Below are 13,139 nucleotides of genomic sequence, written 5' to 3'. Positions count from 1 at the left end.
TTTTAACACTCTAGAGGCCACATTTATTGTCCAATCTTCATGAAATTTGGTTGGAAGATTGGTCTCAATGATATCTTGGATGAGTTTGAAAATGGTTACGTTTGCTTGAAAAACATGGCTGCCAAGAGGCGGGGCATTTTTCCTTATATGGCTATATTTGGCTATAGTAAAATCTAGTTAACACTCTAGAGGCCACATTTATTGTCTGATCTTCATGAAACTTGGTCAGAAGATTCAACCCAATAATATCATGGACAAGTTCAAAAATGATGCTGGTTGGTTGAAAAACATGGCTGCCAGGGGGCGGGGCATTTTTCATTATATGGCTATATTAAAACCTTGTTAACACTCTAGAGGCCACATTTATTTTCCGATCTTCATGAAACTTGGTCAGAAGATTTGTCCTAATGATATCTTGGATGAGATTGAAAATGGTTTCGGTTGCTTAAAAAACATGGCCACCAGGGGGCGGGGCATTTTTCCTAATATGGCTATATATTATGCTTTAGTAAAACCTTGTTAACACTCTAGAGGCCACATTTATTGTCCGATCATCATGAAACTTGGTCAAATGATTTGTCCCAATGATATCTTAGATGAGTAAGAAAATGGTTCCATTAGTGGAAAAACATGGCCGCCAAGGGGGCGTGGCATTTTTCCTTATATAGCTATAGTTAAACCTTGTTAACACTCTAGAAGCCATATTTATTGTACGATCATCATGAAACTTTGTCAGAAGATTTGTCCCAATGATATTTTGGACAAGTTCGAAAGTGGTTCCAGTTGCTTGAAAAACATGGCCACCAGTGGGCGGGGCATTTTTCCTTATATGGACTTATGAATCTTCATGAAACTCTGTCAGTATATTTGTTATGCCCCCCTTCGAAGACGAGGGGGTATATTGCTTTGGTCTGTCGGTCGGTCTGTCTGTCGGTCTGTCTGTCGGTCCGTCCACCAGGTGGTTGTCAGATGATAACTCAAGAACGCTTGGGCCTAGGATCATGAAACTTCATAGGTAAATTGATCATGACTTGCAGATGACCCCTATTGATTTTGAGGTCACTAGGTCAAAGGTCAAGGTCACAGGTGAAGGTCACAGTTATCGGAAATAGGCATTTTAAGGATTTAGCATGGTTCAAACAAGGGAAACAACTACCGTTTATGCATGTTCTTTTTGTTACAGCATTTGCCTCCCTTGTAATATATTTAAATTTTACCAAATGTAAGGCTAACTGCATTTTTGTAATGCATTGTACCAATAACCACCACCACCACAACCACCGCCGCCGCTGCCACCACCACCACCACCACCACCACCACCACCACCACCGTTGTTCACAGTGACAAAAAACGTATTCACACAATGGCTGCTACTACAACTTATAGCCCATATAGGGGGGCATGCATGTTTTACAAACAGCCCTTGTTTCAATGATATCTTGGATGTGTATGAAAATGGTTCTGGTCTGTTGAAAAACGTGGCTGCCAGGGTGTTCACTAGTCATGAAAGTTGGTAACAACATATTGTTCTAATGGCATCTTGGGATGCACAGAACAGGTCAGTTCCTTTGAATCTCAGATGAGCGACTTTGGGCCTTTCAGGCCCTCTTGTTTTAATTTGGGTCAGGGAGGTTGCACTTTAGTGAGGGTTGTTTAGTTTAAGTTAAAATAATTGCATTCTATTATATATCCCAATAAACTCTCAACATTTAACTTGGAATTTGTTTTTCATTGTTGAACCATTTCAATTAAGGATAAATGTAAAGAATGAATTTGCATTAGGTGAAAAAAATCTTTATTGATGAAAGATTTAAATTGTATTTACATTTTAAAAGTGAACACTTCAGATGTTATTTTATCTATAAGACACATGTACAATAAACAAATTAATATATTTTTTAAATTTCCAGAATAAGACCCTAATTTCAAATTCAAGTCTGTATATATTAAATTTCTTAAATTGACAGGCTTTTAGATATATATATATATAAAATACCATGAAACAATTTATAGTGCTACCTGCTCCTCTTGCAGCTTGCCTGATGCTACTAGCGTGGATCTTCTTTGCTCCCATTGGCCTTATCTGGATGAAGTACTACACCACCATGTGGCCTAACAGCCGCTTCCTGGGACAAAAGTACTGGCTTGTGGTAAGAAAGTAACTTAGATAAAACATTCCTGTCCTGTATTTCAAAGCTCTTTCCTCTGTATTTTAGAGTTCACTCATCAGTATTTCAAAGTTCCCTCCTCTATATTTCAGAGTTTTATCCACTGTATTTTAAAGTTACTTCTCCTTTAGTTCAAACTTCTTGCCCCTCTTTTTTAGCTCACCTGATTGCTCAGGTGAGCTTTTGTGACCGGTCTTTGTCTGTCGTACGTACATCCGTCCGTCCGTCCGTTAACATTTGTTCGTAAACACTCTAGAGGCCACATTTATTGTCCGATCTTCATGAAACTTGGTCAGAAGCTTTGTCCCAATGAAATATCGGTCAAGTTCGAAATTGAGTCGTGCCGGGTCAAAAACTAGGTCAAAAAAAAGGAAAAACTTGTAAACACTGTAGAAGTCACATTTCATGCCCAATCTTCATGTAACTTTGTCAAAATGTTTGTCTTAATGATATGTTGGTTGAGTTAAAAAATGGTTCCGGTCCGTTGAAAAACATGGCCACCAGGGGGCGGAGCAATATTCCTTATATGGCTATAGAGAAACCTTGTGAACACTCAAGAAGTCACAATTTTTGCACAATCTTCATGAAACATTGGTTACATTGATATCTCTGATGAGTTTGAAAATGGTCAAGATCGGTGAAAAAACATGGCTGCTAGAGGGCGGGGCAGTTTTCTCTATATGTATATAGTGAAAACATGTGAACACTCTAGAAGTCACATTTTTAGCTCATCTATTTTTTGAAAAAAAATTATGAGCTATTGTCATCACCTTGGCGTCGGCGTTGGCGTCGGCGTTGGCGTCCGGTTAAGTTTTGCGTTTAGGTCCACTTTTCTCAGAAAGTATCAATGCTGTTGCATTCAAACTTGGTACACTTACTTTCTATCATGAGGGGACTGGGCAGGCAAAGTTAGATAACTCTGGCGTGCATTTTGACAAAATTATGTGCCCTTTTTATACTTAGAAAATTGAAAATTTTGGTTAAGTTTTATGTTTAGGTCCATTTTATTCCTTAAGTATCAAAGCTATTGCTTTCATACTTGCAACACTTACTAACTATCATAAGGGGACTGTGCAGGCAAAGTAATGTAACTCTGACTGGCATTTTGACAGAATTATGTGCCCTTTTTATACTTGGAAAATTGAAAATTTGTTAAAGTTTTGTGTTTAGGTCCACTTTATTCCTACAGTATCAAAGCTATTGCTTTCATACTTGCAACACTTATTAACTTTCATAAGGGGACTGTGCAGGCAAAGTTATGTAACTCTGACTGGCATTTGAACGGAATTATGGGCCCTTTATACTTAGAAAATTGAAAATTTGGTTAAGTTTTGTGTTTTGGTCCACTTTACCCCTAAAGTATCAAAGATATTGCTTTCATACTTGGAACACTCGCAAACTATCATAAGGGTACAGTAAAAGGACAAGTTGCATAACTCTGGTTGTCATTTTTACGGAATTATGGCCCTTTTTTTACTTAGTAACTTTGAATATATGGTTAAATTTTGTGTTTCGATCCACTTTACTTCTGAAGTATCAAGGCTATTGCTTTCAAACTTCAAATACTTTCATGCTATCATGAGGTTACTGTACCTGGCAAGTTGAATTTTACCTTGACCTTTGAATGACCTTGACTCTCGAGGTCAAATTATTAAATTTTGCTAAAATTGCCATAACTTTTTTATTTATGATTAGACTTGATTGATACTTTGACAAAACTACTCTTACCTGACATACCACAATAGACTCCACCCAAACCATCCCCCATGCCCTTCCCCCCTCCCCCTTCCCCCCCCCCCCCCCCCGAATCCCCCCCCCCTATTTTTTTTTTATCATCTCACAAATGACCACCACACCCTCACACTATACCCCCCCACCCCACCCCCCCCCTAATTTCTTTTTTAAAAGGTTAAAAAACCCCAATATTTTTTTTATTATTTTATGTTTGAAATACCGTCCAACCATCGCACCCAAGAATCCCCCCCCACCCCCCCCTCCCCCCCACCCGAATCCCCCCCTAATATTTTATTTTTTTTTTAAGATCATTTCACAAATGACCACCACACCCTCACACTATACCACCCCCCCCCCCCCCCCTCCCCCCGAATTTTATAAAAAAAATCGCATTTTTGGAAAATAATGTAATATGTCCACACCCCACACTATACACCCCTCTTCACTCCACCCCTTACTCCTTTGTGATTGAAATTGAGAGTCCCTTCACCTTTAAAAAGAAAATAGATGAGCGGTCTGCACCCGCAAGGCGGTGCTCTTGTTAGTCCAATCTTCATGAAATTTGTTCAGAATATTTGTTGTCTGGATACGACAGTTGATTTCGAAAATGGTTTGGATCGGTATAAAAACATGGCCACCAGGGGGGGGGGGGTCATTTTCCTTATATTTATACAGTAAAAAAAGCTTGTGAACACTCTAGAAGTCACATTTTTTGCCTACCGGTAATCATCTTGAAATTTGGTCAAAATATTGGTTTTGTGGATATCTTGGACGAGTTTAAAAATGGTCGTGATCATTGGAAAAACATGGCCGCCAGGGGGTGGGGCAGTTTTCTTTATATGTTCATAGTTAAAACATGTGAATAGTCTAGAAGACACATTTTTTGCCCAATCTTTGTGAAATTTGGTTAGAACATTTGTTTCCTGGATACAATAGTTGAGTTCGAAAATGGTTCGGATCGGTAAAAAAACATGGCCGCCAGGAGGAGGGTCTTTTTCCTTATATTTATATAGTAAAAAAAGATAGACTCTAGAAGTCACATTTTTAGCTAGTTCCATTGGGTCTCAGGTGAGTGCCTTAGGGCCCATGGCCCTCTTGTCTTTGTATTTCAATGTACTTCCCCTGTGTATTTCAAACTTCCATTTACTTTGTATTTCAGAGCCCTTTCCGCATTTTTTCTAAGTTTTCTTTTTTTTAAGTTCTTGCATTTCAAAGTTTTCATCATTTTTTTCCACATTGTCTCGCCTATGTATTGTAAAGTTCTTAATTTTAAAATAAATATCTGATTTTATTTTTCCTCCCCTGTACATAAAATTTCTGTCATCTGGATTTCTAACCACCTAGCCTGTATTTAAAACTTCTATCATCTTGATTTCTAACCACCTAGCCTGTATTTAAAACTTCTATCCTCTAGATTTCTAATTATCTTCCCAGCATTTAAAACTTCTATCCTCTAGATTTCTAATTATCTCCCCAGTTTTTTAGCTCAGCGTTTTCGGAGAAAACCCGATGTATTGTTATAGCCAGCTCGTCATGTCGTCCCACATCTGCCGTCGGCGTCGTGCTAAAACCTTAACATTTTTTTAAGGTTTTGAACATGGGCTCTAAAATCATATTGCTTCAGCCTACAACTTTGAAACTTCATATGTAGATGCACCTTGATGAGTTCTACACTCCACACCCATTTTTGGGTCACTAGGTCAAAGGTCACTGTGACCTTTAAAAAAAAAAAATTGTCAAGCTTTCATTTATTCAAAACTGCACCCGTAGCCGAGCGTGGCACCCATTATGCGGTGCTCTTGTTAAACTTCTATCCTCTAGATTTCTAATTATCTCTCCAGTTTTTAGCTCACCTGTCACGGATTGACATGGGGAGCTTATGTGACCGTGTGATGTCCGGCGTCCGTTGTGCGTGCGTGCATGTGTCCATCAACAATTTGTTTGTGTAGACAGAAGAGGTCACAGTTTTCATCCAATCTTAATGAAATTTGGTCAAAATGTTTATCTTGATGAAATCTGGGTTGGGAATGTATTTGGGTCATCTGGGGTCAAAAACTAGGTCACTAGGTCAAATAATAGAAAATCCTTGTGTAGACAATAGAGGTCACAGTTTTCATCCAATCTTTATGAAATTTGGTCTGAATGTTTATCTTGATGAAATCTGGGTTGGGATTGTATTTCGGTCATCTGGGGTCAAAAACTAGGTCAAATAATAGAAAAACCTTGTGTAGACAATAGAGGTCACCCTTTTGATCCAATCTTTATAAAATTTGGTCAGAAAGTTTATCGTCATGAAATTCGAGTTGGGATTGTATTTGGGTCATCTGGGGTGAAAAACTAGGTCACTAGGTCAAATAATGGAAAAAAACCTTGTGTAGACAATAGAGGTCACAGATTTCATCCAATCTTTATGAAATTTAGTCAGAATGTTTATCTTGATGAAATTTGGGTTGGGATTATATTTGGGTCATCTGGGTTCAAAAACTAGGTCACTAGGTCAAATAATAGAAAAACCTTGTGTAGACAATAGAGGTCACAGTTTTCATCCAATCGTTATGAAATTTGGTCAGAATGTTTATCTTGATAAAATCTGGGTTGGGATAGTATTTGGTTCATCTGGGGTCAAAAACTAGGTCACTAGGTCAAATAATAGAAAAAACCTTGTGTAGACAATAGAGGTCAGAGTTTTCATCTGATGGTAATGAAATATGGTCAGAATGTTTGTCTTGTTAAAATCTGGGTTGGGATTGAATTTGGGTCATCTAGGGTCAAAAACTAGGTCACTAGGTCAAAGTTTAAAAAAACTTTTGTAGGCAGGAGAGGTCACAGTTTTCATCCAATCTTTATGATGTTTGGCCAGAATGTTAATCTTGATGAAATCTGGGTTGGGATTGTATTTGGGTCATCTGGGGTAAAAAACTAGGTCACTAGGTCAAATCATAGATAAACCTTGTGTAGACAATAGATGTCATAGTTTTCATCTGATCTAAATGAAATATGGTCAGAATGTTTATCTTGATAAATCTGATTTTGGATCGTATATGGGTCATCTGGGGTCAAAAATTAGGTCACCGGGCCAATTCTAGTAAAACCTTGTGTAGATGAAAGAGGTCACAGTTTTCATCACATCTTAATGAAATTTTGTCAGAATGTATTAATTAATGAAATCTGGCTTGGGATTGCATATGGGTCTGATAGAATTTAAGTTGATGTAGCAAGGTTAGTCAGGTGAGCGATTCAGGGCCATCATGGCCCTCTTGTTTGTATCCTTTAGATTTCTAATTATCTCCCCAGTATTAAAAACTTCTATCCTCTAGCTTTCAAATTATCTGCCCAGTATTTAAAACTTCTATCCTCTAGCTTTCAAATTATCTGCCCAGTATTAAAAAAAAAATTCCTCTAGATTTCTAATTATCTCCCCAGTATTTAAAACTTCTTTCCTTTAGATTTCTAATTATCTCCCCAGTATTTAAAACTTCTATCCTCTAGATTTCTAATTATCTGCCCAGTATTTAAAACTTCTATCCTCTAGATTTCTAATTATCTCCCCAGTATTTAAAACTTTTAGTCTCTAGCATTCAAATTTTCTGCCCAGTATTTAAAACTTCTTTCCTCTAGATTTCTAATTATCTCCCCAGTATTTATAAACTTCTATCCTCTGCATATCTAATTACCTGTGCTGTATTTCAGACCCATTTCAACTGCACGGTGTGGGTGGTGATCCTGGTGATAATCAGTGTGATCCTGATCTTTATCGAGGCTGGAGGCTGGAGCTATGTAAGTTACCAATGTGACTTGAATCCTCAATTGTGTGGTTTTTACAGAATTGGCAATTGCATAATACCATCAAAAGAGTTAATCATGGAACTATGGCTTATATGTTGAGCTTTGCTTCATTTAATGCAACTGTTCCAGTTATTTAACCTTTATTTTTAAGTCTGATTTTAGAAAAATAATGGGTATGCATTCTGTTAAATACCATAGTTTTCCATCAACAATTGTAAATATTTGAATACTGTGTCCTAGCAAGTAACTGAATGTGATTACATGAAAGAAATGTTTTGAAAGAATAGAAAGTATTTTTGTTATCTTTATAATGAAACAATATCAGCATAAGCTGCTGATATTCAGTATTCAAAAGATTCAAACAGACTGAAATAGATTTAATAATATATTGCTAATAAAAAAACATAATTTTCACTCATACATGTGCTGGCGTATCATTAAAGGTTTACCAATATTTTGAGGAAATAAAAAGTTCTTTATTAGTGTCATCAAATTTAACAATATAACGGGGTAACTGTTTCTTTCCTTACAGTTTCACGAGTTACTGCAGAAAGCACATCCTATTCTGGGCATTATCGTCTTCATCTGCATCATTGTCATAGTGAGTATTGAAGGGAGATAATATCTGCAAAATTGTTATAGTGAGTTTTAAAGGGAGGATCTGCATCATTGTAATTGAGTATTAAAGGGAGGAATGTATTTAGTCAAACACTATCATTATACACTTTTTGTTACTTACATAGCTTTAGGCATGGATCTTCTGTTAATTTGAAAATTTTGTTATTATTTTTCAAGTATTTATCAGTTAAGATATTTAAAATTATGACTTGTAATAATATTTTATCTTCTTTTTCTTTATGCTAAAAATGTCACGTCATAAAATTGAACATTGACCTGCAATTCTGTTTTATTATTTCTATTAAAAACATACCACTTGTCTGTAATGTAATCGATTGAGTCACGCAAATTTCCTGTTTTTTAGCCTATACTGTTCCCGATCAGGTGTCCTGAAGACCACACCTGTCGGCCAATCGGAAACTGGTTTTACTGGCTCTTCTGGACTATTGCCTTCTGTCTGGCTGGTGGGTACAAAATCATAGGCCACCAATGTTTTTGCCCTTAGTATGAGAACGGTTCTGTTCGATTGATAAACATGGCTGCCAGGGGGCTGGGAAGTGTCCTTCTATGGCTATAGTGAAACCTTGTCAAAACTCTAGAAGTCTCATTTTTAGTCAAATCTTCATGAAACTTGCTTAGGACTTTTGTTCTTATGATAATTATTTCTTTGAAGAGTTTGAAAATGTTTATTTAAATTGCTGGCTGCCTAGATGTGATGCCATTTTCCTGATGTGACATGATAAAAAATGTGTATAAAATTTTTATTTGATATTTAAAAATGGCCAACTTGGAGCCGTCTTCTATTCCTTATTTTCAAACTGGGTCAGAACATTTGTTCCAATTGTGTCTCGGCCAATATAAAGTTTGTGTCATAAGGGATAAAGAAACTCGAAGAAGTTATTTATTGCACAAATATCGTGACAACAGATCAGGTCAGTTTCTGTGGATTTCAGGTGAGCGCCTGAGGGCATTTTGCCCTCTTGTTATATTTCTAGCAAGCAACATAGAAAAAATTGCCCTCAATATATTATAACGAGTGCTGACATTATTTGTATTTGTCAGAAATAAAAATGTGTAGAGAAACATGTAAAAAGAAATAAATAGATAATACATATTCATTTTGATGACAGTGGCTTTATATAAAGGACACATTTTCTTAAAATTAAAAAATTCTTTAAAAAAAGGACAGTTTTTTCTCAGTCAAATAATGTTTTGACTGATCTGGCATTGAATTTAAAGCATAGACCAATAAGCCTGGTTTTCCCACCCAAACACTTAGATTTTTCCTGCACCTGCAAAAAGGCTTTACATCCATTATTCTTGATTTTAGTGGTGAATCTATTTATTGGCATGGAGTTTGGCAAGGCGATGGTTCCCTGGTGGCTGACATGGATCATCTGCATCTTCTTCCTCTTCAACTTTGTCTGTGAAATCATCCTGGAGGTGCACCAATGCTGCACCCACAAGAAAAACAAAGGTGCGTAACTCTTGTATAAGCTAAGTTATCTGTACTGTTTACAAGACAAAGAAAGTTTGATAACTCATGTGTCTGCACTAAGGAGAAAGAAGAGTTACTCATTTGTCTCTTTCCCCAGGAAGAACGAAGGTAGTATGTTTCTGCATCTACAAGAAGGACAAATGTGGGTAAATCTAGTGTATGCTGAGTGGTCTGTACTGTTTACAAGATAACAAAAGTTGGTAGCACATGTGTAAGCTAACGTATATAACTAACGTTTCTGTACTTTCAAGAAGGACAAATGTTTGTGACTCATTTGTGTCTGCTTCCACAAAAAGAACAAAGGTATATAACTCGTTTGTCTGCTCTCTCTAGAAGAACAAAGGAACATAAGCTATGCATTTGCACTCACAAAAGAAGAACAAAGGTGGGTATGAAACATGTGTCTACTGTCTAAAATATAACAAAGGTACATAAATCATTTGTCCACACTCTCAAGCAGAACAAAACTGTTATTTCATGTCTGCACTCACAAGAAAAAAAGGTATGTAACATTTGTGTCTGCAACCACAAGTTGAACAAAGCAAGTCATATGTCTAATGTAGAATGTTTAACTAATAACATTGAGGTATAATCTAAATCTCAATGATAACAGTGGATGTAACAAACGTAATTGTGAGGTTAGCCTTGCGGTGAACCAATCAATATCTGCATGACTAACAAGAGTAAGTAATGTTTGAGTCAAGACTTCAACAAAAGTTATTATTACCACTGCTACAAAGTAAAGAGCAATATACCGGATCACCTTGGATGTCTCTCTTTCATTACACAAAGTACTATACACTTTTTAACATGCAACATTAAAAATTGCATTTTTTCCTTATGATTTGAAATCTTGCATGTATTATTTTAATCATCTTGCATTAAATATTCCAAGAGTTACACCCCTTTTTATACGCTCGTTTTTAAAAACGGGACGTATTATAGTTTCACCCTTGGCGGGCGGGGGGCGTCCACAGCAGTGTCCACTCTATAATTCGAATAGTTTTTATCCGATCTTCACCAAAGTTGGTCAGAAGTTGTATCTAGACAATATCTAGGTCAGGTTCGAATATGGGTCATGCAGGGTCAAAAACTAGGTAACGGGGTCACTTAGTGCATTTCAAGGATTTAGCATGTTGTCCGCTCTTTTATTGAAGTATTTTCATCTGATCTTCACCAAACTTGGTCAGAAGTTGTATCTAGACAACATCTAGGTAAAGTTTGAATATGGGTCATGCTGGGTCAAAAACTAGGTCACAGGGGTCACTTAGTGCATTTCAAGGATTAAGCATGGTGTCCGCTCCCTGATTGAAGTAGTTTTCATCCGATCTTCACCAAACTTGGCCAGAAGTTGTATCTATACAATATCTAGGTTAAGTTCGAATATGGGTCATGCCGGGTCAAAAACTAGGCCACGGGGTCACTTAGAGCATTTCAAGGATTTAGCATGGTGTCCGCTCTCTTATTGAAGTAGTTTTCATCGGATCTTCACCAAAGTTGGTCAGAAGTTGTATCTAGACAACATCTAGGTCAAGTTTGAATATGGGTCATGCCGGGTCAAAAACTAGGTCACGGGGTCACTTAGTGCATTTCAAGGATTTAGCATGGTGTCCACTCTCTGATTGAAGTAGTTTTCATCCGATCTTCACCAACCTTGGTAAGAAGTTGTATCTAGACAATATCTAGGTCAAGTTCGAATATGGATCATGCTGGGTCAAAAACTAGGTCACAGGGGCACTTAGTGCATTTCAAGCATTTAGCATGGTGTCCACTCTGTAATTGAAGTAGTTTTCATCTGATCTTCAACTCATTTGGGAAGAAGTTGTGTCTAAATGATAACTTGGTCAAGTTCAAATATGGGTCATTCCGGGTCAAAAACTAGGTCACGAGGTCACTTAGTGCATTTCAAGGATTAAGCATGGTGTCTGCTCTCTAAATGAAGTAGTTTTCATCCGGTCTTCACCAAATTTGGTCAGAAGTTGTGTCTAGATGATATGTAGGTCAAGTTTAAATATAGTGCATAGTGAAGTTATCAAGTTGTCCAAAACCTTCAAACAGGCGTATCTTGTGACAGTTTGTCACTCTTGTTCAACTTAGATTGACAAGATATTTTAATACTTGTTACATTTAATGATATTCAGTGTCATTTTTTCTGTTCCAAGTTCTATGTGTTCCTGTTTTGCAGTATTTAACTTGATACATTTCCATATATAAATGCAATAACTTTACATATTGCAGTCACTAAAATGGGGAACAAAGGTATTCAGTGTTACATTTAATGATATTCAGTGTCATTTTTTCTGTTCCAAGTTCTATGTGTTCCTGTTTTGCAGTATTTAAATTGATACATTTCCATATATAAATGCAATAACTTTACATATTGCAGTCACTAAAATGGGGAACAAAGGTATTCAGCCTTGAGGATATACTGTGTTACATGTTGTAGTTGTTGTTGACTATTAATCAACAGTTGAGGATATTTCAGGGTGTATGCACAATTATCAATTCAAATGTGTGTCAGTAACTATTTATTATTTTGCAAATTTGTGTTGGTTATTATTCGTGATACTATTTATATATTTAGATGTTTTACTCATTTTTTAAAAATGGTAGATGACATGATGCTTGTGTATCTTACAGAGAATAGGAAAAAGTGGGAGCTGCAGAAGAAAGAAAATCCTAATGTACACATTCCTGAACCCTGGCCTGCTGTAAGTACACTTAGTAACCATGTCATGTCGGTTTACATGGTTGCATATGGTCCGCCGTAAGCACACTTCGAAACCATGTCATATCAGTTGTACATGGCGACATATGGATTGCTGTCAGTACAATTAGAAACCATGTCATGTCAGCTGTACATGTTGACAGATGAACTGCTGTAAGTACACTTAGAAACCATGGCATGTCAGTTGTACATCGTGATTTTAATAGTGCCTTGAAACACCAACTTCATTTATATAATGGATAAATGCATATTTAATAGATTAAATAATTGATAAAATTTAGAATACCAATAAGTCAACTTTTATACAGAATGAAAAACATTCTGTGTATTGTTCAGATGGAGCCTGTGTGGTTTTGTTGCATTCAAAATCTTACTGTGGTTTACATCATCAACAAATTAAAATAAATTAAATCAAACATGATATTTTGGGTATCAAAATTTATTTGTTTTAAAACTCATTAAACTCCTAATCTGAAACCTCATATATTAATGCATATTGGCTCTATTATAAAATACTTTCATCCTCAACATTATATGTTTTGGATAGCTTTTGGGCAGACATTTATTTTGAAATAATAAAAAAAGTCCCTCTGATAGATGTTCATTG

General features: G+C 36.5%; 1 protein-coding gene across 1 annotated transcript in view; it reads left to right on the top strand.

The window, feature by feature from the left end:
- LOC127861743 (ferric-chelate reductase 1-like) overlaps positions 1–12,575 on the top strand; it is a 33,907-nt gene extending 21,332 nt beyond the window's left edge. Inside the window, exons 5-10 of the mRNA XM_052400424.1 lie at positions 2,035–2,150; positions 7,593–7,679; positions 8,221–8,289; positions 8,671–8,770; positions 9,637–9,783; positions 12,445–12,575. Of these exons, the coding sequence (XP_052256384.1) occupies positions 2,035–2,150; positions 7,593–7,679; positions 8,221–8,289; positions 8,671–8,770; positions 9,637–9,783; positions 12,445–12,575 (650 nt within the window). The remainder of the gene's footprint in view (positions 1–2,034; positions 2,151–7,592; positions 7,680–8,220; positions 8,290–8,670; positions 8,771–9,636; positions 9,784–12,444) is intronic.
- The last annotated feature ends 564 nt before the right edge of the window (positions 12,576–13,139 follow it).

Source organism: Dreissena polymorpha, chromosome 16 (genome assembly GCF_020536995.1).
Source record: "Dreissena polymorpha isolate Duluth1 chromosome 16, UMN_Dpol_1.0, whole genome shotgun sequence".
NCBI lineage: Eukaryota > Metazoa > Mollusca > Bivalvia > Myida > Dreissenidae > Dreissena > Dreissena polymorpha.
This window is presented reverse-complemented; position numbering and strand designations above follow the sequence as displayed.